The sequence below is a fragment of the Somniosus microcephalus genome, chromosome 17, assembly GCF_052327205.1.
Source record: "Somniosus microcephalus isolate GS21.2 chromosome 17, FLI_Smic_1.0, whole genome shotgun sequence".
In the NCBI taxonomy this organism is placed as follows: Eukaryota; Metazoa; Chordata; class Chondrichthyes; order Squaliformes; family Somniosidae; genus Somniosus; species Somniosus microcephalus.
In genome coordinates, this window is record NC_141003.1 from 10,014,761 (window position 1) to 10,035,223 (window position 20,463).

Genomic DNA, 20,463 nt, shown 5'->3' on the forward strand with positions numbered 1-20,463 from the left:
TGAAATAAGGAAACACTTTTTTTCCACATAAAGGGTAGTGGAAATCTGGAACACTCGCTCCGAAAGCTGCAGATGCTGAGTCAGTTGAAATTTTCAAGACTGAGATCGATTAAATTTTTGTTATGTAAGGGTATTGAGGGATATGGAACAAAGGCGGGTAAATGGAGCCGAGGTACATATCAGCCATGATCTAATTGAATGGTGGAGCAGGCTCAAGGGGCTGAATGGCCTCCTCCTGTTCCTAAATTAATAGCTTACCAGTTTACACAGTGAATAGCTGAAGCATATAGACAAGGAAGGTCCCAAACTTGGTCCTTGGTCTGTGCTGAGTTAGCTAATCTCAACGAGGCACACTACAGTTAGCGGCAGAGCATCTGGGTTTGAGAGGCAAGAATCAGTAATGGTTTCTGCTGCTGATCACTATCCAAGGACCCCCCCAGTGGAAAAGTGTGTGGTTTGGCTGTGATGGCCCCTGTGGTTGAATAGCCTGAAGATGCTCACGGTCAAGACTGGGATGTACCTACTGCCCGGCGTGATGGAGTGTTATCTGTGCTATGGAACTGTAGAAAGAGTAACATCTTCAAGAATGGAGAAAATTTGCAAATGGCGGAGCGGGGCGGGGAAGTACTTGTGTTTCATGTATTTGGAATGTTTAACTGATTTTGACAGAAATGGAAAAACTGATCAGCTTTTGGGGAACACAAGAGTGATGCAGGGGAAACAGAATTATAAGGATAATGACGTGATCTGAGCAGTTACCAGCCTCGTCCCTGTTGGTTTACTGCGAAGATATTTTCCTTATCTATGGTGGCAGACTGTTTTTGCACAAGGCCATTTTACATTTTCTCCCTCCTTATTTTGGTTGCTATGCCGTTAAGCTCTCAAGCCTTTGCAATTACCTTTTGGTACCTGCACATTACACAGAGTGACAGAGGCCTTGGGAGTCAGTGTTTTCATTAATCTGGGAAGTACCTGCCTCAATGCATATTTGGTGTGATTGCGATAAGGGTCTTGCCATGTGGAGAATTGTCAGCTTAAACCTACATGTTACCACTCTGGCATAGAGTATTCAATGTGGTGTGCCATTGACTCCTTTCACGATAGTTTTTCAGTTGTTTGCTGTTACTTTGATCGCAACATGTTGTGCTTTACGTGCATCAAGTTTGCTGTGACCAATTTTTTCTATTAAGATTAGGCCAGTAATATTATCAAAGATTGTTCATTGCCGTTTTAAGTTTTCTCTTAGCCTCTCCTGGGCCTTGATTTTCTTAAATGTGAATGTAATGGTAGAATATTTACACAAAAAATCTTGCATGTATCCCAAATTCTCAACAGGGAAATGATGTCGTAGGGACCCAGAAATCCAAAATGATTACGCACAATGGTCAGTTGGAAAATGTGAGGTTGGATCAGGTAGGTGTTGGTCAAGCTGTGTAGAACAACAATGGATGCTTTCAAAGTCGAATTTTGCAGATCTGCAAGTTGTATAAATCTTTTGTATTCAAGGGAATCAAAGTAGGAACTTTTGAAATGCAGCATTTTTAGTACTGCAATACTGTACATAACCACTACACTGCTGTACTCAGTCATGCACCTGACAACCGCGTTGAGCTCACCAAGTCAAGATTTCTCCTTGCAAAACTTCCAGCAAAAAATTCTTTCATGAAGACAAGATTTTTTTAATGGAAAAATTAAGACAATTATTTTTCATTGATCTACCAACTGGAAAAATTATGATGGAAGTTAGTAAAAAAAAAACAAGTTTAATGATCTCTCATTACAATTTAGAATGCATGAATTCACTTATAGGGATACTTAATATCAAAGAGGATAATACACCAGATATTCCAGGGAAATTAATAATGAATCAAGGACTGGAACCCACTAAAGTTAACGTAAGCAAGAGAGCCGTATTAGAAAAATGAGTGGCATTAAAGACTGACATCCCCAGGACCTAATGGTTTTCACCCCAGGGTTTTAAAGGAAGTCGGTGAGGAAGTTGCAGATGCTTTAGCCATAATCTTCCAAAGCGCACGCGATTCAGGAATTGTCCCTTTTAGATTGGAAAATTGCAGATATAACTCCATTATTTAAGAAAGGTGAGGGAGAGAAACCAGGAAATTCTAGACCTGTTAGTCTAACATCTGTTGTGGGTAAGTTATTGGAATCTATAGTTAAGGACAGAGTGACTGAGCACTTGGAGAAATTTGAGCTGAGTGGAGAGAGCCAACATGGATTTGTAAAGGGTAGGTCATGTCTGACAAACCTGATTGAAGTTTTTGAGAAAGTGACTAAAGTAGTAGAAATGGGAATGTCTATGGATGTAGTTTATTTGGGCTACCGGAAGGCATTCGAGAAGGTTGAGACTGTTAGCTAAAATTAAAGCCCGTGGAATTGAAGGCAAATTATTGACCTGGTTCGGAGATTGGTTAGGCAGTAGAAAACACAGAATAGGAATAATTAGTGTGTACTCTAATTGAAAGGAAGTGACTCATGGTGTCCCACGAGGATCTGTGCTGGGGCCTCAACTATTCACTATATTTATTAATGACTTAGATAACACAATAGAGGGCCATATATCACAAGTTTGCCGATGACAGAGTTTGGTGGTATAGTAAGTGGTGCAGATGGGTGCATAAAATCACAACGAGACGTTGATCGATTAAGTGAGTGAGCAAAACTGTGGCAGATGGATTTCAACACAGTAAGTGTGAGGTCATCCATTTTGGACCAAAGAAGGATAGATTCGAGTATTGTTTAAATGGTGAAAAGCTAGGAACAGTGGCGATCCAAAGAGAGTTAGGGGTCAATATACACAGATCACTAAAAGAATGTAGTCGGGTACAAAAAATAAGTTAAAATACAGATCAGTCATGATCTCATTGAACAGCAGAACAGGCTCGAGGGGCTGAATGGCCTCCTCCTGTTCCTATGTTCCTATTTCTATTGTGATTCTATTTGCTGTAAACCCCAGAAATTCGGGACTCCACGGGTGAGTACGCGCTGGGTACTCACCCTTAGGCCCAACGAAAGTGCCGGTTTCGTGCATGCACGGGAAACCGGAACTTCCGTTCCCTTGGAAGGAAAGGGTTCAGAGGTCGAACGCGTACGCCGGAGAGGCAGTGCGTACGCCTGGAACTTGCGTTTTTTTTTCCAGGTTTCTCTGAGGGTAAGTCTCCAGCAGTTACACATGTAAAAGCAGGCGCAAGGCCTGCTTTTAACAAGGTAAGTGGTGAATTAATCAAAATAAAAACATTTTTTCCGCAGGTTTATTATTTTTAAATACTTTAAAGAAAGGTAAGTTTATTTTTAGCCCTGTTAGAAAATGTAATTTTTCAAAAATTTAAATTATTGTTTAAAATAGTTATTTTATGTAATTTATAGTTATTTTAAAAATGTGATGTTTTAAAACATTTATTAGAAGTTTTAGTTATGTTTTGGGGCTTATAGTATTTATAGTTTTGACAGCTCTTGTCAATTTTATGAATGGGCATTTCCCTGCTACCATTGGCTCTCCATGGCCCATGTGCTCCCAGGGGACGCTTCGAACTAACTGCGCCCCTGGGATACGCAAGCTCTGCGCGCCGGCAGTTAGAGGAGGCCCAGGATCAGAATCCCACGCGGGCCCACAGCACAACGGCTGGCGCGCTAAGTAAGTGCAGGTCGGAGGCTTTCACCCACGGGAAGCCCCCCGACCCGAATTTCTGGGCCTATATTTAGCTTGAAATAATTTCCCATCCTTTGCTGGATTTGATAGTTTTTTTAAATGTTGTTGTGACTGAAAGAGGTGCTGATCTTAAACCCATACATGTCCAGATCATGTTCCCGTTAAGCTGCAGCCGTCTGGCGGTCCCGTGCAGCTGGCTCACTGACTTTTTTAAATGGAAAAATCGTGCATGCGCAGAAATTTGAATGGGCCTCACAGCCCGTTAAAGGGGCCGCCCCCCCCCCCCCCCAAAAAAAAAAATTCGAGGGAACATTGGACCAGATGTGTTCAATATTCAAGATGTATAGTTTTGTTCATAATCTCAATAGAGTTGGCTAACATAAGAACATAAGAAATGGGTGCAGGAGTAGGCCATTCGGCCCCTCGAGCCTGCTCCGCCATTCAATAAGATCAAGGCTGATCTGATCTTGGCCTCAACTCCACTTTTCCGCCTGTTCCCCATAACCCTTGACTCACCTGTAGTTCAAAAATCTGTCTACCTCAGCCTAGAATATATTCACTGACTCTGCCTCCACAGCGCTCTCGGGTAGAGAATTCCAAAGATTCACGACCCTCTGAGAGAAGAAATTCCTCCTCATCGCCATCTTAAATGGGCGACCCCTTATTCTGAAACTGTGCCCCCTAGTTCTAGATTCCCCCTCAAGGGGAAACATCCTTTCAGCATCTACCCTGTCAAGCCCTCTTGGAACCTTGTATGTTTCAATAAGATCACCTCTCATCTAAACTCCAATGAGTATAGGCCCAACCCGCTCAACCTTTCCTCATAAGACAATCCCCAGATCCCAGGAATCAACCTCGTGAACCTTCTCTGAACTGCCTCCAATGCACGTATATCCCTCCTTAACTAAGGAGACCAGAAATGTACACGGTGAGACCACACCTAGAGCACTAACGCCCTGTACAGTTGTAGCAAGACTTCCCCTACTTTTATACTCCCACCCCCCCCCCCCCCCCCCCCCCCCCCCAGCAATAAAGGCCAACATTCCATTTGCCTTCCTAATTACTTGCTGTACCTGCATGGTAACTTTGTGTTTCATGTATGAGGACACTTAGATCCCTCTGTAACACAGCATTCTGTAGTGTCTCTTCATTTAAATAATATTTTGCTTTTCTATTCTTCCTACCAAAGTGGATAACCTCACATTTTCCCACATTATACTCCCATCTGCCAAATTTTTGCCCACTCACTTAACCTATCTATATCCCTTTGCAGACTCTTTGCCGCCATCTTACCTGAAGAGGCGAGTTGGGAGCGGGTCATCTGACTTGCAGGTTCCGATCTCGCCCCAACGACGCAGAGATGCTATTTTGCGTCAGTTGGCCATGTTAAGCCTGCCCTGCGGGCTTGCCGGCCAATTAAGAGAAAGCCGGTGTCAAATGACGTCAGTTGATGACGCGTCATCTGCTGGTTTTCTTAAAGGGGACACGCTCATTTTTGTTTGACATGATTTTTCAGTGTTTGACAGCATTGAGGTGCTGCAAACACTGACGCTCACTGTACAAGGGTGAACCCTTGCACCCAGGCTCACCAGTGCGCCTCTTCTTAGGATAAAACAGATGGCAGCTGCAGGTGAGGTTACAGAAGCAATCTGTCACTGGTGAGAGAGATTCTCCCAATGAGCTGGGACTACACAAACAATTCAAACCTTATTACCTACAGAAAAGTCTAAAAACATTAAAAATGATTTTCCCAGCATTTTCTTACCTCCAAAACTCACCAGTGTACCATTGGATCCTTCACACCACTTCTGCAGCTGTCATCAATGAAGAAACATTACAGTAGACTCGCAACACGCCACATTTACCTGGCATGGAGTCCGGACATCGGGAAGCCTGCAGTCGACCTGGCAAAATTGGAAAAAGCCTCTTAACTGCTTGTTAACAAGCAGTTAAGTGGCTATAATTCTCTTCCCGCTGCAAGGAGTCGGGGCCCTGTGCAAGTCAGGGACCCGCCTCCCGGGAAGATTGATTGGAGGCGGGTTCGGGACCGGCTGCCAATCTTTTTGATTTTGCCAGCAGTCCCGCCTCCCAACCCCGACCCCTGAATGCTGGCAAAATCGAACCCTTTGTGTCCTCCTCACAACTTGCTTTCCCACCTATCTGTATCGTCAGCAGATTTAGATACAGTACACTCAGTCCCTTCATCCAAGTCATTAATATAGATTGTAAATAGTTGAGGCCCCAGCATTGATCCCTGTGGCACCCCACTAGTTACAGTTTGCCAAACTGAAAATGACCCACTTATCCCGACTCTCTTTTCTGTTAGTTAGCCAGTCCTCTATCCATGCTTTCTAACACCGCCTTCAGTGTGCCAGTGCAGCCTTCGGTCGCCTGAGGAAGAGAGTGTTTGAAGACCAGGACCTCAAACCCGGCATTAAGCTCATGGTCTGCAGAGCAGCAGTGATACCTGCCCTGCTGTATGCCTCAGAGACATGGACCATGTACAGCAGGCACCTCAAAGCACTGGAGAGGTACCACCAACACTGCCTCCGCAAGATCCTGCAAATCCATTGGCAGGATAGGCGCACCAACGTTGGTGTTCTTGCTCAGGCCAACATCCCCAGCATCGAAGCTTTGACCACGCTCAATCAGCTCCGATGGACGGGTCACATTGTCCGCATGCCCGATACGAGACTCCCAAAACAAGCGCTCTACTTGGAGCTCTGGCACGGCAAGAGAGCCCCAGGTGGGCAGAGGAAACGCTTCAAGGACACCCTCAAAGCCTCCTTGGAAAAAGTGTAACATCCCCACCGACACCTGGGAATCCCTGGCCCAAGACCGCACAAAGTGGAGGAGAAGCATCCGGAAAGGCGCTGAACACCTAGAGTCTTCGCCGGGAGCAAGCGGAAGCCAAGCGCAAGGAGCGCACGTCAACCCAAGCACTCCACCCACCCGCCCCTTCAACCACCGTCTGCCCCACCTGTGACGGAGACTGTAGATCCCGCATTGGACTCATCAGTCACCTGCGAACTCATTTTTAATGTGGAAGCAAGTCATCCTCGGTTCCGAGGGACTGCCTAAGAAGACGATTTATCCATGCTAATATATTACCCCAACACCATGAGCTCTTATCTTGTGCAGTAACATTTTAAGTGGCACCTTATCAAATGCCTTTTGGAAATCTAAATACACTACATCTACTGGTTCCCCTTTATCCACCCTGCTCATTACATCCTCAAAGAGCTCTAATAAATTTGTCAAACATGATTTCCCTTTCATACAATCAAGCAGAGTCAACATGGTTTTATTATGGTTTTCGAAATGTCCTGCTACTAATTCCTTAATAATGGATTCCAGCATTTTCCCGATTACTGATAGGCTAACTGGCCTATATTTTCCTGCTTTCTGTCTCCCTCCTTTCTTGAATATGGGCGTTAAATATGCGGTTTTCCCAACTGCTGGGACCTTTCCAGAGTAGGGAATTTTGGAAGATTACAACCAATGCATCCACTATCTCTGCAGCCACTTTTAAGACCCTAGGATGCAGGCCACCAGTTCTTGTCAGCCTTTAGTGCTATTAGTTTGCCTAGTACTTTTTCTCTAGTGATAGTGATTGTTTTAAGTTCCTCCCTCCCTTTTGCCCCTTGATTTTCCACTATTATTGCGATGCTTTTAGTGTCTTCTACAGTGAAGACAGATACAAACTATTTGTTCAAAGTCTCTGCCATTTCCTTGTTTCCCATTATTAATTCCCCAGTCTCATCCTCTAAGAGACCAACATTTACTTCAGTTACTCTCTTTTTATATACTTGTAGAAGCTCTTGCTGTCTGTTTTTATATTTCTTGCTAGTTTACTTTCATAATCTATTTTCTCCCTTTGTTTAGTCATCCTTTGCAACATTGTATGCCTTTTCTTTCAATTTGATACCCTCCTTAACTTCCTTAGTAAGCCACGGATGGTTCATCCTTCTCGTAGCATCTTTCTTTCTCACTGGAATATATCTTTGTTGAGATTTATGAAATATCTCCTTAAAAGTCTGCCACTGCTTAGCTACCGTCTTACATTTTAATCTATTTTCCCAGTCCACTTTAGTCAACTCTGTCTTCATACCCTTGTAATTGCCTTTATTTAAGTTTAAGACACGAGTTTCAGACCCAAGTTTCTTATCCTCAACTGAATTCTATCATGTTATGATCACTCTTTCCTAGTGGATCCTTTACTGTGAGATCATTAATTAATCCTGTCTCATTACACATTACCAGATCTAAAATAGCCTGCTTCCTGGTTGGTTCCACAATGTATTGTTCTAAGAAACTGTCCTGAATGCATTCTATGAACTTGTCCTCAAGGCTACCTTTGCCATTTTGATTTGTCCAAGCTATGTGAAGATTAAAATTGCCCACGATTATTGCAGTACCTTTTTTACAAGCCCCCATTATTTCTTGATTTATACTCTGTCCTACAGTGTAGCTATTGTTAGGGAGCCTGTAGACTACCCCCACCAGTGATCTTCCCCTTATTATTTCTTATTTCCACCCAAACCGATTCTACATCTTGATCTTCCAAGCCAAGATCATTCCTCACCACTGCAGTGATCTCATCCTTTATTAACAGAGCTACCGCACCTCCTTTTCCTTTCTGCCTATCCTTCCGAAATGTCAATACCCCATAATATTCAGTTCCCAGCCTTGGACACCTTGCAACCACGTCTCTAATGGCTATCCGATCATATCCATTTATTTCTATTTGTGCCGTCAATTCATCTATCTTGTTACGAATGCTGTGTGCATTCAGATAAAGAACCTTTTTTAATTTTGTCTTTTTACCATTTTTCCCTACTCTGATCCTATTTGCTGGTGCACTCTTATGTTTGTACGCTCTGTCCCTTCCTGTCGCACTCTGGTTATCATTACCCCTATCTACCCTGCACCCTTGCCTTGTCCTTTCTCTTTAACTTTCTAAGTTTTCCCTCACCTGAACCCTCCCCCCCACCCCACTATTTAGTTTAAAGCCCTATTTCTGCAGCTTGTAAAGTAACTAAAACAGACTGTTTTGCAACCCTGAAAGGCATTCAATGTTTCTCTTTTAAGATGTTAATTTGTTAATGGTTTCAATTTGTTTACAAAGTTAAACTCTTCCATTACTGAGTGTGGAACCTTGGGGATGCCTCTAACATCTTCTATGGTGAAAACCCCTGATGTATGTGAAAGAAAAGAAAGAGAATTTCAGATTCTGCTCGAATCCTCGGAGTATGATACCACTACACTGGGTGAGTATTCTCGCAGTAAGCGTTATTGATTTGTAATTGTACCTGTTCTGAAAGACATGACTGGTTGGGCCGAATGGCCTGTTTCTGTGTTGTGTATTCTATGAATTTAACAGGCTCAAAGTATAAAGGAATACCACCGAGAATGGAAGAGAGCTAAATTGATTTTTTAAGAAGAGTACAATATTTTTTAAACTAGAAGATTTTAAGTGCTATACACTTTTAAATAAGGCCTGTTTGTGTGTTTTGTTCTCTTAAACTGTGGCCCATCGACCTGCTTAAAAACTTCAAATGAGTTTTGTGCAGCTCCCTTCATGTCTATTAATATATAACTTGCGTTTCAAAATCATGCCTTAGTCCATATCACAGTCGACCAAACTTGCAACTTAATCCACACAGCAGCCACTAGTGGCTTTCACTGCTGGTCTTCAGCTGTTGACAAAACTATCCCTGTGCAATCAGCTCAGCAACCTGAGACTTGTTTAAAGGTTTCAATGTCGATGGAAGTGGCATTCGTGCTACAACCTTTCACGGTTTCCTTGTTGTATATAGAATTGTACAGCACAGAAGGAAACCATTTGAGCCAATAGCGTCTTTTAAAGAGCTATCCAATTAGTCCCACTCCCCTGCTCTTTATATATATAATATATATATATTATATATATATATGTATATAATATATATATAGCCGATCATCTCTCTGAGCTCATCTCATCCATGAGATGTACCTCCTGCTCTCTTGACCCCATTCCCACACAACTTCTCTTCCTGACCCTGCCCCCCCCCCATTCTTCCTCCTCTGCTACTGTTCCCCTTCCTTTCAAAACTCTCATCACCCCCCTCCTCAAAAAGCCCACCCTCAACCCTTGCGATTTTCCACCCCAGCTCCAACCTCCCTTTCCCCTTAAGTCCTTGAATGTGTTGTAGCACCCAAATCCATGCCAATCTTTCCTGCAACTCCGTTTGAATCTTTCCAATCAGATTTCTGCCCCTGCCACAGCACTGAAACGGCCCTAATCAGTCACAAATTATATCCTCTGTGAATGTGACTGTGGTTCATCATTCTTCTGTGACCCCTGCAGCTTTTGACATTGATGCACTATCAACAACACCAAAGACTACGAGTTGAACTTATATGAAGTAGGCTTTTATTGACTAAGAACTGGAGCATGCCTCTGCTAGTGGATCCATCCTAAGAGCTCCCGGGGGAAGGGTGGTGAGTCACCTTTATACCTGGGCTTAGGGGTGGAGCCAGGGGCGGAGACATGCCCGGACTTGTACAGAGTTAACAGTGGTTTACCACACAGACATGTACAGGGTTAACAGTGGTTTACCACAGACATGGTCAACCAAACCATCCTACTCCAAAGCCTCTCGTCTGTTCTCCAGCTCATTGGGATTGCTTTTGCTTGGTTCTACTCTTGCATAGCTAATCATAGCCAGATTATCTCCAGCAATGGCTTCCTTTGTTGACCCTACACTGTCACCTCTGGAGCTCCCCAAAGATTTATCCTTGGCCCCCCCTCCCCTTCCTCCTCTACATGCCGCCCCTTGGCAACATCACCTGCAGACATGGGGAACAATGTATGCTAAAGACACCCAGCCAGAAACAGTGGAGGTCCAAGGAGACTTGGGAGTCCATGTACATAGATCATTGAAATGTCATGGACAGGTACAGAAAATAATCAAAGGCTAATGGAATGCTGGCCTTTATATCTAGAGGACTAGAATACAAGGGGTAGAAGTTATGCTGCAGCTGTACAAAGCCCTGGTTAGCCCACACCTGGAGCACTGTGAGCAGTTCTGGGCACCACACCTTAGGAAGGATATATTGGCCTTGGAGGGAGTGCAGCGTAGGTTTACCGGAATGATACCTGGACTCAGCAAGTGTTATATTACGAAGAGAGATTATGCAAATTAAGGTATTCCCTGGAATTTCGAAGGTTGAAGGGTGATTTGCTCAAAGTTAAGATATTTTGGGGAACTGAGGGTAGATAGAGAGAAACTGTTTCCACTGGCTGGGGAGTCTGACTAGGGGGCACAATCTTAAAAAATAGAGCCAGACATTTCGGGAGTGAAGTTAGGAAACACTTCTACACAGAGTGGTAGAAGTTTGGAACTTTATTCCACAAATGGCAATTAATGCTAGGTCAATTGTTAATTTTAAATCTGAGATTGATAGATTTTTAGTAACCAAAGGTATTAAGGAATATGGGGCAAAGGCGGGTATTTGGAATTAGGTCGCAGATCAACCATGATCTCATTGAATGGTGGAACAGGCTCGAGGAGCTGAATGGCCTACTCCTCTCCCTATGTTCTAAGCTGTGTTCCTAGATTCTGAAGTATTACTGAAGAGAGGTGCCAAACAGGAAGGAAACTTCACTGTCACATGATGGGAAGGGTAAAGAAATTGAAATGAGAACGAGCACGATGTACAGTGCGAGACCAGCCCAAAGATAAGTCTATGACCTTATTAAATCAATGTATCTGAAAAACAAATGCGGGGTCAAAATTGGAGACAAACGCACCGATTTCTTCACCCAGAGAAGAGGCGTCCGGCAGGGCTGCAATTTGAGCCCGACCCTGTTCAACATATACATAAATGAATTAGCAGACATGCTGGAGCAAAGCGAGTCACCAGGTCTCCGTCTCCTGGATGGAGAAGTGAAATCCCTGTTCTATGCGGACGACCTGGTTCTGCTGTCTCCCACAGAACAGGGATTACAGCAACAACTAGACCTACTCGACAAATACTGCCAAAATTGGGCTCTAACAGTAAATCTAAAAAAAAACCAACATCATGATTTTTCAAAAAAGGCCCAGATGTCAGGAAAACAAATACCAGTTTACCCTCAGTGATACCACTATAGGACACACTATGAGCTACACCTACCTTGGTCTAACTATTACAGCATCAGGGAGCTTCAACATAGCAGTGAATGCACTAAAAGAAAAAGCCCGAAGAGCCCTATATGCAATAAAAAGAAAATTCTACAACATCCAAATCCCAATCAAAATCTGGCTCAAAATATTTGACAGCATAATCCTGCCCATTGCACTACAGTGGTAGTGAAGTATGGGGCCCGCTAAATCACCAAAGCTACACCAAATGGGAAAAACACACAATAGAAGCCCTACATGCAGAATTCTGCCGAAGCATCCTTCGCATCCAAAGAAAAACGCCAACAAATGCATGCAGAGCCGAACTAGGCAGATACTCACTGATAATAAACATCCAAAAACGAGCACTAAACTTCCTAAATCACCTCAAATCTAGCTCCCCAGACACCCTTCATTTCAAAGCATTTCAGACCCAAGAGCTAAACCCAGAAAAGAGTCCCCTGAGTCAGCTGCTACTGAAACTAAGTACTCAGCTGGACCCTGACCAACCCCAGACCAACACAGCCGTCCAAACACCAATCCGAGTGAACCAAATCATTAAACAATGCAAAGAAACCTACCTGGAACATTGGAACAAAATAACCGAAAGCCAAAGCAGATTAGAATGTTACCGGGCCCTAAAAAGAGAATATAAACTGGCAGACTACCTCACGACCATCAGAGACACAAAACAGAGACAGACCCTCACCAGGTACAGACTAAGCGACCACCAACTGGAAATTGAAAAAGGCAGATACAAGAAATCCTGGCAGCCTAGAGAGAATAGAATATGCGATCAATGTCTGGCCGGCGAGGTTGAAACAGAAATGCATTTCCTCCTAAAATGCGAAAAATTCAACACATCAAGAAACATATTATTCAACAAGCTAAGCCAAACAACCCCAGATTTCAAGGAATTGGATGACCTGTCAAAATTGAGATTAGTCCTAGGAGAAGGAGACAGACCATACCTTGGGGCCAAATATGTAACAACATGTCACAACCTGAGGACTGTTTAAAATTAATATTGAACGTACCAAATGAAGTACAAAGACTGTTTAAAATTAATATTGTTTAAAAGTAATATTGTATGTACCCAACAAATGTCAAATCGATTGACACCTACAAAATGTTTGAAAATGTACCTTTTTGCTATGTAAGCTTTGGCAATATGGTTCTCTGTAAACTTTCATGCCAATAAAGCATTTGAATTTGAATTTGAATTTGATATTGTTGAAGATGTGTGTATGTGTGCTGCAATTTCAAATTAAATGGAAGGAAGGTACAACACACCAATGGTTTCATTACTCTGTATTAAGGAGTGCTATATCCTTCCAATGAGGAATTCAATAATTTAGCATTAATCATTAAGAAACTAGGGATTTCCCCCTCTCTAGTTCAGGATACAAAAGGTCCAGAATCCAGCGAGACACTGTAGTTTTCTAACTCTGATGAATTTTATTTGACATTCAGACACAACAGATTTCACCAGAAAGAAAGTAGCTGTTCATGCAACCTTTCTAGCAAGCTCAACTCAAGAACGAAGGGCCGTCAATAAAACCAGCACGTCAAGTGCATATTTCATATCTCTTGCTCTGTCATGCTTGACTTTGTGTCGCATTTCAAAGAAAAGTCCTGGAACATGCAATACCAGAGGCAGAAAAGAAGTCTGCAGTCTCTTAATTGGTATCTGTGTGAGCTCAACCAGTCTTTACTTAACTGCAGCTGCCTCCTCATTGACCTCTGTTTGAATCCAGTGTTTAATTAATACCAGTTTGACTTTGTAGCCTTAAAGGGGCACGATGTGTAATGGTGTAAAACTGTGCACCCTCTTACAGAAATTTACCATAAGCAGTATTTTAGAAATTTATAAACAGAAAACCAAAAATAAAAGTATTTGTATGTGGAAGTCTAGTTGGGAATATCCATGATACTGCACCAATGTCGCAGACATAGCAGTATTAGTGTGCACTGTTGTTCACAAAGGCGGGATTTTAAATATACAGGAAAAGTTCTGATATCCGGCACCGACGGGACCGGCGTGTTGCCGATATATCAAAACTGCCGGACATGCAAAGTTAACGGAGCATATGGAGATGAAAATCTCCATATTTGACAACAAACACTGTTGCTCAGCAACAGCTTGTAAACACTCGGCCCGTACCTTGGAAGCGTCTCTGAAGCTGTTGCTAAGCTACAAAGACGCTTTCCAGAGCCTGCCTGTTAAAAGAATGCTAGGAGAAGAAAAAAAACCTAACCAAAACGGCTGCTGATTTCTGCCGTTAGAGCGAGGTTTCCGGCCATACAACCTCCGGATAAACCAAAGTTTCCTGTATGCTGGTTTAACTCACTGCAGATGAGTGAAGACGATGTGTAGTGTTCAGGTGCAGTAGTGTTGGGAGTAATTGGACTAGGACGTGCACATGTAATTCAGTCCCCATTTTAAGGTCATACATCTTCTGGCTCTGGTATTGTATGTTCCAGGACTTTTCTTTGAAATGCGACACAAAGTCAAGCATGACAGAGCGAGAGATATGAAATATGCACTTGACGTGCTGGTTTTATTGACGGCCCTTCGTTCTTGAGTTGAGCTTGCTAGAAAGGTTGCATGAACAGCTACTTTCTTTCTGGTAAAATCTGTCGTGTCTGAATGTCAAATAAAATTCTTGTCCTCATTTTTATATTTCCATTATAAATTCCTGTGTCAGCTGTGGCTCAGTGGGCAGCACCCTTGCCTCTGAGTCAGAAGGTTGTGGGTTCAAGTCCCACTCCAGAGACTTGAGCACAAAATATTTAGGATGACACTCCAGTGCAGTGCTGAGGGAGTGCTGCGCTGTCGGAGGTGCCGTCTTTTGGATGAGACGTTAAACTGAGGCCCCGTCTGCTCTCGGGTGGATGTAAAAGATCCCATGGCACTATTCAAAGAAGAGCAGGGGAGTTCTCCCCGGTGTCCTGGCCAATATTTATCCCTCAATCAAAATCACTAAAAAAAAAAAAAAAATCTGGTAACTATCTAATTGCTGTTTATGGGAGCTTGCTGTGCACAAATCGGCTGCCGTGTTTCCTACATTACAACAGTGACTACACTTCCAAAAGTACTTAATTGGCTGTAAAGAGCTTTGGGACATCCAGTGATCGTGAAAGGTGCCATATAAGTGCAAGTCTTTTTTTCTTATGTCCACATTTTTAATGAAAGCTTATTGCTGTAATTTCACCTTCCCACCAGTAGTGTTGCTGTAGCGGTTCAACTAGCGGGAGAGTGTTACTGTAGCGTGACCAGTTTACAGCTGTCCGTTATAAATTTGGACATAGGAATTTATAATGGAAAAAAATTATAGAAACTGGAGGTGTAAGATTTTTGATATATAAATGTGGGAAAAATTTTGAGGGCTTGTAGAAAATAAATGGTGATAATTGAGCTCCTTTATACTTTGTGTGCAGTAACTGTCAATGTCATAGACTCAAAGAATGATACAGCACAGGAGGAGGCCATTCGGCCCATTGTGCCTGTGGTAGAGCTGTCCAATTAGTCCCACTCCCCTGCACTTTCCCCATTGCCCTGTAAATGTCTTCTCCAAGTATTTCTCCAATTTCCTTTTGAAAGTTACTATTGAATCTGCTTTCACCACACTTTCAGGCAGCGCATTCCAGATCACAACAACTCTCTGCATAAAACGAGTTTCCTCGTGTCTCTCTGGTTCTTATATCAGTTACCTTAAATCTGTGTCCTCTGGTTACTGACCCCTCTGGCACTGGAAACAATTTCTCCTTATTTGCTCTTATCAAAACCATGCATGATTTTGAACACCTCTATCAAATTTCCTCTAAGGAGAACAACCCCAGCTTCTCCAGTCTCGCCACATAACTGAAGTCCCTCATCCCTGGTACCATTCTAGTAAATCTCTGCACCCTCTCCAAGGCCTTGACATCCTTCCTAAAGTGCGGTGCCCAGAATTGAACACAATACTCTAGCTGAGGCCTAACCAGTGTCTTATAAAGGTTTAGTGTAACTTCCTTGCTTTTGTACTCTATTCCTCTATTAATAAAGCCAAGGATCTCATATGCTTTAACAGCCCTGTCAACTTGTCCTGCCCCCTTCAATGTTTTGTGTACATACACCCCCAGATCTCTGTTCCTGTACCATTTAGTTTATATTACCTCTCCTCATTCTTCCTACCAAAATGTATTACTTTGTAGCGGTACCACCGGGTGTCCCTTACTTACCTGTACATAATTCCCTTTACCTATGTTTGTATATATAGTTTACCTGTACGGGGCGTTGCCCCTTTAAGGACGGCTGCCGGCCCAGCTCGGCCTTCCGCTCCCGCGACGGCCGCCAGCCCAGCTCGGCCTCCCGCGACGGCCGCCGGCCCGGTTCGGCCTCCCGCGATGGCCGCCGGCCCGGTTCGGCCTCCCGCGACTTCGGCCGCAACGGCCAGCTGCAGTGCTGGGTAAACGTGATGACATCACGCAATTCACGTGACCGTCCCAAGCGCGGGCAACACAATGACGTCATCGTGTAAACCTGCGGACTGCCTAGTCAGTCCTCGTGGCGTCCCCGCTGGGGAAAGACTTGTTCCACAGCCCTCCAACATCAATCTCCGTTGTCTGCTGTATTTAATCGAATTCAACATTAAAAACCAGTTTGTTGTTCTTCCGAGTTGAACTCCGTTATTGGTTAGGTATACGACAATACCTACAACTTCACACTTCTCTGCATTAAATGGCATCTGCCATGTGTCTACCCATTTCACCAGTCTGCTTATGTCCTCTTGAAGTCTATTACTATCCTCATCATTGTTTACAATATTTTCAAGTTTTGTGTCATCTGCAAGCTTTGAAATGATGCCCTGTATACTCAAGTCCAGGTCATTAATATATATCAAAAAGAGCAGTGGTCCTAATAGGGTCCCTGGGGGGACACCACTGTACACTTCCCTCCAGTCTGAAAAACAACCGTTCACCACTACTCTGCTTTCTGTCCCTTAGACAATTCCGTATCCACGCTGCCACTGTCCCTTTAATCCATGGGCTTTAATTTTGCTAGCAAGCCTATTATGTGATACTTTGTCATCAAAGTCCATATTTTAACAATATCAACCGCACTACTCATCAACCCTCTCCGTTAATTCATCAAAGAACTAAGATTCAACCAAGACTTTGAAAAATTACCCAAAGGCTAAACTGAAATGTATAAAAGGAAAAACTAAATAAGCAGCAGAGCCTTTAATGCACTTTAGTTAATAAAATATCAACCAGTAGGACACATTATATTCTGTCTGCTGGAGTTTTAATATGGCACTACCAAGTCAAAGTTCTACCACTTGTAAAGGATATTGTGAACTGTTCACATCAGTGGTTGTGTGTGTGCTAATTCTACAGGTGTAAAGATGGTGGTTCCTACTCTAGCAGCAATTCCGAAACTGTCTGAAGAAATTGTGGATGCTTTTGGAACTGATGGCATTGGGCAGCAATTAACATCTGTTCAAATTCAGTTAATTAAGTCCATGATACAAGAAACTTTGGAGGATTACAAGTAAGGAATGTTGATAAAATCTTGTATTGGATCCATTTTAATAGGCAAGCCTATTTTCTTGAGTGTTTTTGTGTTCTATGTTGCTTACATGAAACGAGAAGTAAATGTGTACTTTTGGTTATTATTAGAGACTTGACATTGAGTGGTTTAAGATGAAAAATGATAAAGAAGCTAGTTGTAATTTGATCTCTTCATTTTCTGTTTTGCTCTAGAACTGTTTCACAATCTACATGCTTTTGTCAAATGATGGTACTGAAATTCTAAAGTTTCTCTCTATTTAACCCAGAGATGCGTGGCATCGAGACATCGTAAACTTGCAGCTGGAGATGATCAAACAATTCCATATCCAACAGGTATTCTACAATAATTGAACTGTTCTGTGCTTTAGTTCTAGTATTATAGCATGTTGAGTGGGTTGATTTACTCGAACAAGATGCAGTTGGGAATAATTGCACCAGTGACCGATGTCTCTTGAATTTCACCACGGTAGTTGGTAAGAATGACTGTATTGGGCTGTCACTTGGCAAGTCTAAAACATTGCCGCAGCTTACTGCCTGAAACCATTGTGCAATGCAGGTGATCTCCAGCGTCTCTCGTTCTGCCAGAACATTTCACACCTAATCTGAGCCGTCTTCTGTCTCCACTAGTCCTATCACCATCTCGTCTCGTTTCGAATACCTCTTAATGTCTCTTCACTTCTTTTGTTCTCTTCCCAGCCCTGCCTTTCGATCTATTTCATTTCCTTTCCAGTTTTGAAAAAGGGTTAGACCCGAAACGTCGACTCTAATTTGTCTCCACGGATGTTGCCTGGCCTGCTGAGTTTTTCCAGCATTTTCTGTTGTTATTTCGGATTTCTAGCATCTGCAGTATTTTGCTATCGTACGAGGTAATGGTAATAGTTCTCCTGTTGCCATTTACACCTCCTCTAGAACCGTCTTTTGTTTCTTTACTTGTCCTATTACCACCCACTGTTGCCTTGGACCATCATCCCTTTTATCATTTAATCACTCCTGCCTTCCATCCTAGCACAGACCGTCCCCTTTGTTCTTTCCTTTCTCTTTCTCCGCCGCCCCCCCCCCCCCCCCCCCCCAAAACTTTCCCTGCATTTGCACTTGTTTAAAACCTATTATCTCTAACTTTTTCCAGTTCTGATGAAAGGTCATCGACCAGAAACGATAACTTTCTTTTTTTTAAATGTATTCACGGATGTTGGCGTCACTGGCAAGGCCAGCATTTATTGCCCATCCCTAATTGCCCTTGAGAAGGTGGCGGTGAGCCGCCGCCTTGAACCGCTGCAGTCCGTGTGGTGAAAGTACTCCCACAGTGCTGTTAGGGAGGGAGTTCCAGGATTTTGACCCAGCGACGATGAAGGAATGGCGATATATTTCCAAGTCAGGATAGTGTGTGACTTGGAGGTGGTGGTGTTCCCATGCGCCTGCTGCCCTTGTCCTTCTAGGTGGAAGAGGTCGCAAGTTTGGGAGGTGCTGTCGAAGAAGCCTTGGCGAGTTGAGCAGCGCATCTCGTAGATGGTACACACTGCAGCCACGGTGCGCCAGTGGTGGAGTTAATGCCTTGGAGATGTGGGGAGAAATAGGGAACATTGGACTGGTACAATAGAGTGTGCTCTTCTGAGTTTGGGGTTGAGTAAAGGGAGCCCTAGTCTGCAGCTGGCTATGTTATGCCTGAGTTGGTGCTAGGTGCTGTCATTGGATGACAAAAATTGAATGATGTATCTGCACTCCAGCACTGCCATCATCCCATCTTAATGAGCACAAAGTTCACCCTCCTCCAAATGAACTCCAGGGGGACTGAAACTGGCAGGAAATTAAATAGGAAGGCAAGACGAGAGGAGGCCTCAAAAATGAAAGGAATGGTACTGAGGGAACCATCAAATCCTATAATTTTAGAGGTGGCAGAGACCCAAACTTGCTTAAACAGTGCCTCACTTTATAACCATATAGTTTATCTTAGTTTATATTGAATTTGTTTGAAACATCTTTTACAGAGATATCCTATGTAGACTTGCCAATTGGCTCAAGAAATATTGCATTCTCCTTTCAGAATGAAATCCATGGTTTACTTAAAAGATACTCTATTAATGAAGACTTGGCGGCAGAAAACGCGAGATTACGAGAAGAGAATAAAAGACTGCGAGCTACATTTTTTTAACGAGCACATTTCTGAACACTCGCTGCAGCAAAAGAGTTCCACACTGATGAGAAGAAGCAATAACTTCATGCAACAAGGCAAGCACAGATGGTGGACACTGATTTCAACCTGTTTCAAAATATTTAACATGTTAAATGTTCTATAAAACAGGCCAGTTCCTCAGATTAGTCAGCCTTTGTTGTTCTAAAATCAGCTAATACCATCGCACTAAAATGGTTGGAATAAAAGCATTGAAGGCCTGTAATCAGCGAAACAGCTGAACTCTGATAAATGTATAACTAATCTTCCAAGAAATTGCTTGAATCAGGACTTCTACATAATGGGAATGAATGAGAAAGGAGCATTGAAATTCAGTATATGAATCAGAATAAAGATTGGATTAGATATGCATTTATCCAGATTCTGCTGTACAGGTTTTTCCTCAATTAACAATGTGACAAGATTACTCAAGGAAAGGGCAGTTCTCGGAACAAAGGCTGTTTTATAAGTGAGGCGTTTTCTACTCTAGATCCTACTTTTTATGATTTGTACCAACTGCTTTTTGTCCTACAACATCTTTTGTATCTGTTTCTGGTACAACCAGTATTTTCAGGACTCTGGGAAAAGTGAAACTCAATTTTAAAATGCTGCATCGGTGCTGAAAGGATGGTCTAAAGTGCCTTTTTCAGATTTAGTGGGTTTTTGGAATAAGCAGGTTGAAGAGTCAACAGTCGGACAGTAATTCCGATATACCGTCCTTGCTTGACCTGGCATTCAACAGTTGTGTAGAATGAAGTCATTGTTTATATTGAACAACCGTACACTGTTTTAGCACATCTATTTTGTAAAGAATTTCTGTATGGAATTCATTTTTGAATTAACAATTAAATTGCAGTATATTTTTGATGGAAAATATACTATATTAAGCGTGTTAAGCAATAAATATATATGAAAGCACTGTTAAA

General features: G+C 42.8%; 1 protein-coding gene across 5 annotated transcripts in view; it reads left to right on the forward strand.

The window, feature by feature from the left end:
* Positions 1 to 20,463, forward strand: part of nedd1 (NEDD1 gamma-tubulin ring complex targeting factor) — a 58,147-nt gene extending 37,684 nt beyond the window's left edge. For 3 of the 5 annotated variants that reach the window (XM_086009906.1, XM_086009905.1, XM_086009907.1), the window contains 5 exons: positions 1,336 to 1,413; positions 8,796 to 8,937; positions 17,197 to 17,350; positions 17,637 to 17,703; positions 19,412 to 20,463. In XM_086009906.1, coding sequence (XP_085866032.1) covers positions 1,336 to 1,413; positions 8,796 to 8,937; positions 17,197 to 17,350; positions 17,637 to 17,703; positions 19,412 to 19,519 — 549 coding nt within the window. In that variant the 3' untranslated portion in view covers positions 19,520 to 20,463. Of the gene's footprint in view, positions 1 to 1,335; positions 1,414 to 8,795; positions 8,938 to 10,016; positions 11,534 to 17,196; positions 17,351 to 17,636; positions 17,704 to 19,411 lie in introns of those variants that run through there. The other 2 variants (XM_086009910.1, XM_086009909.1) reach the window with 2 other exon arrangements.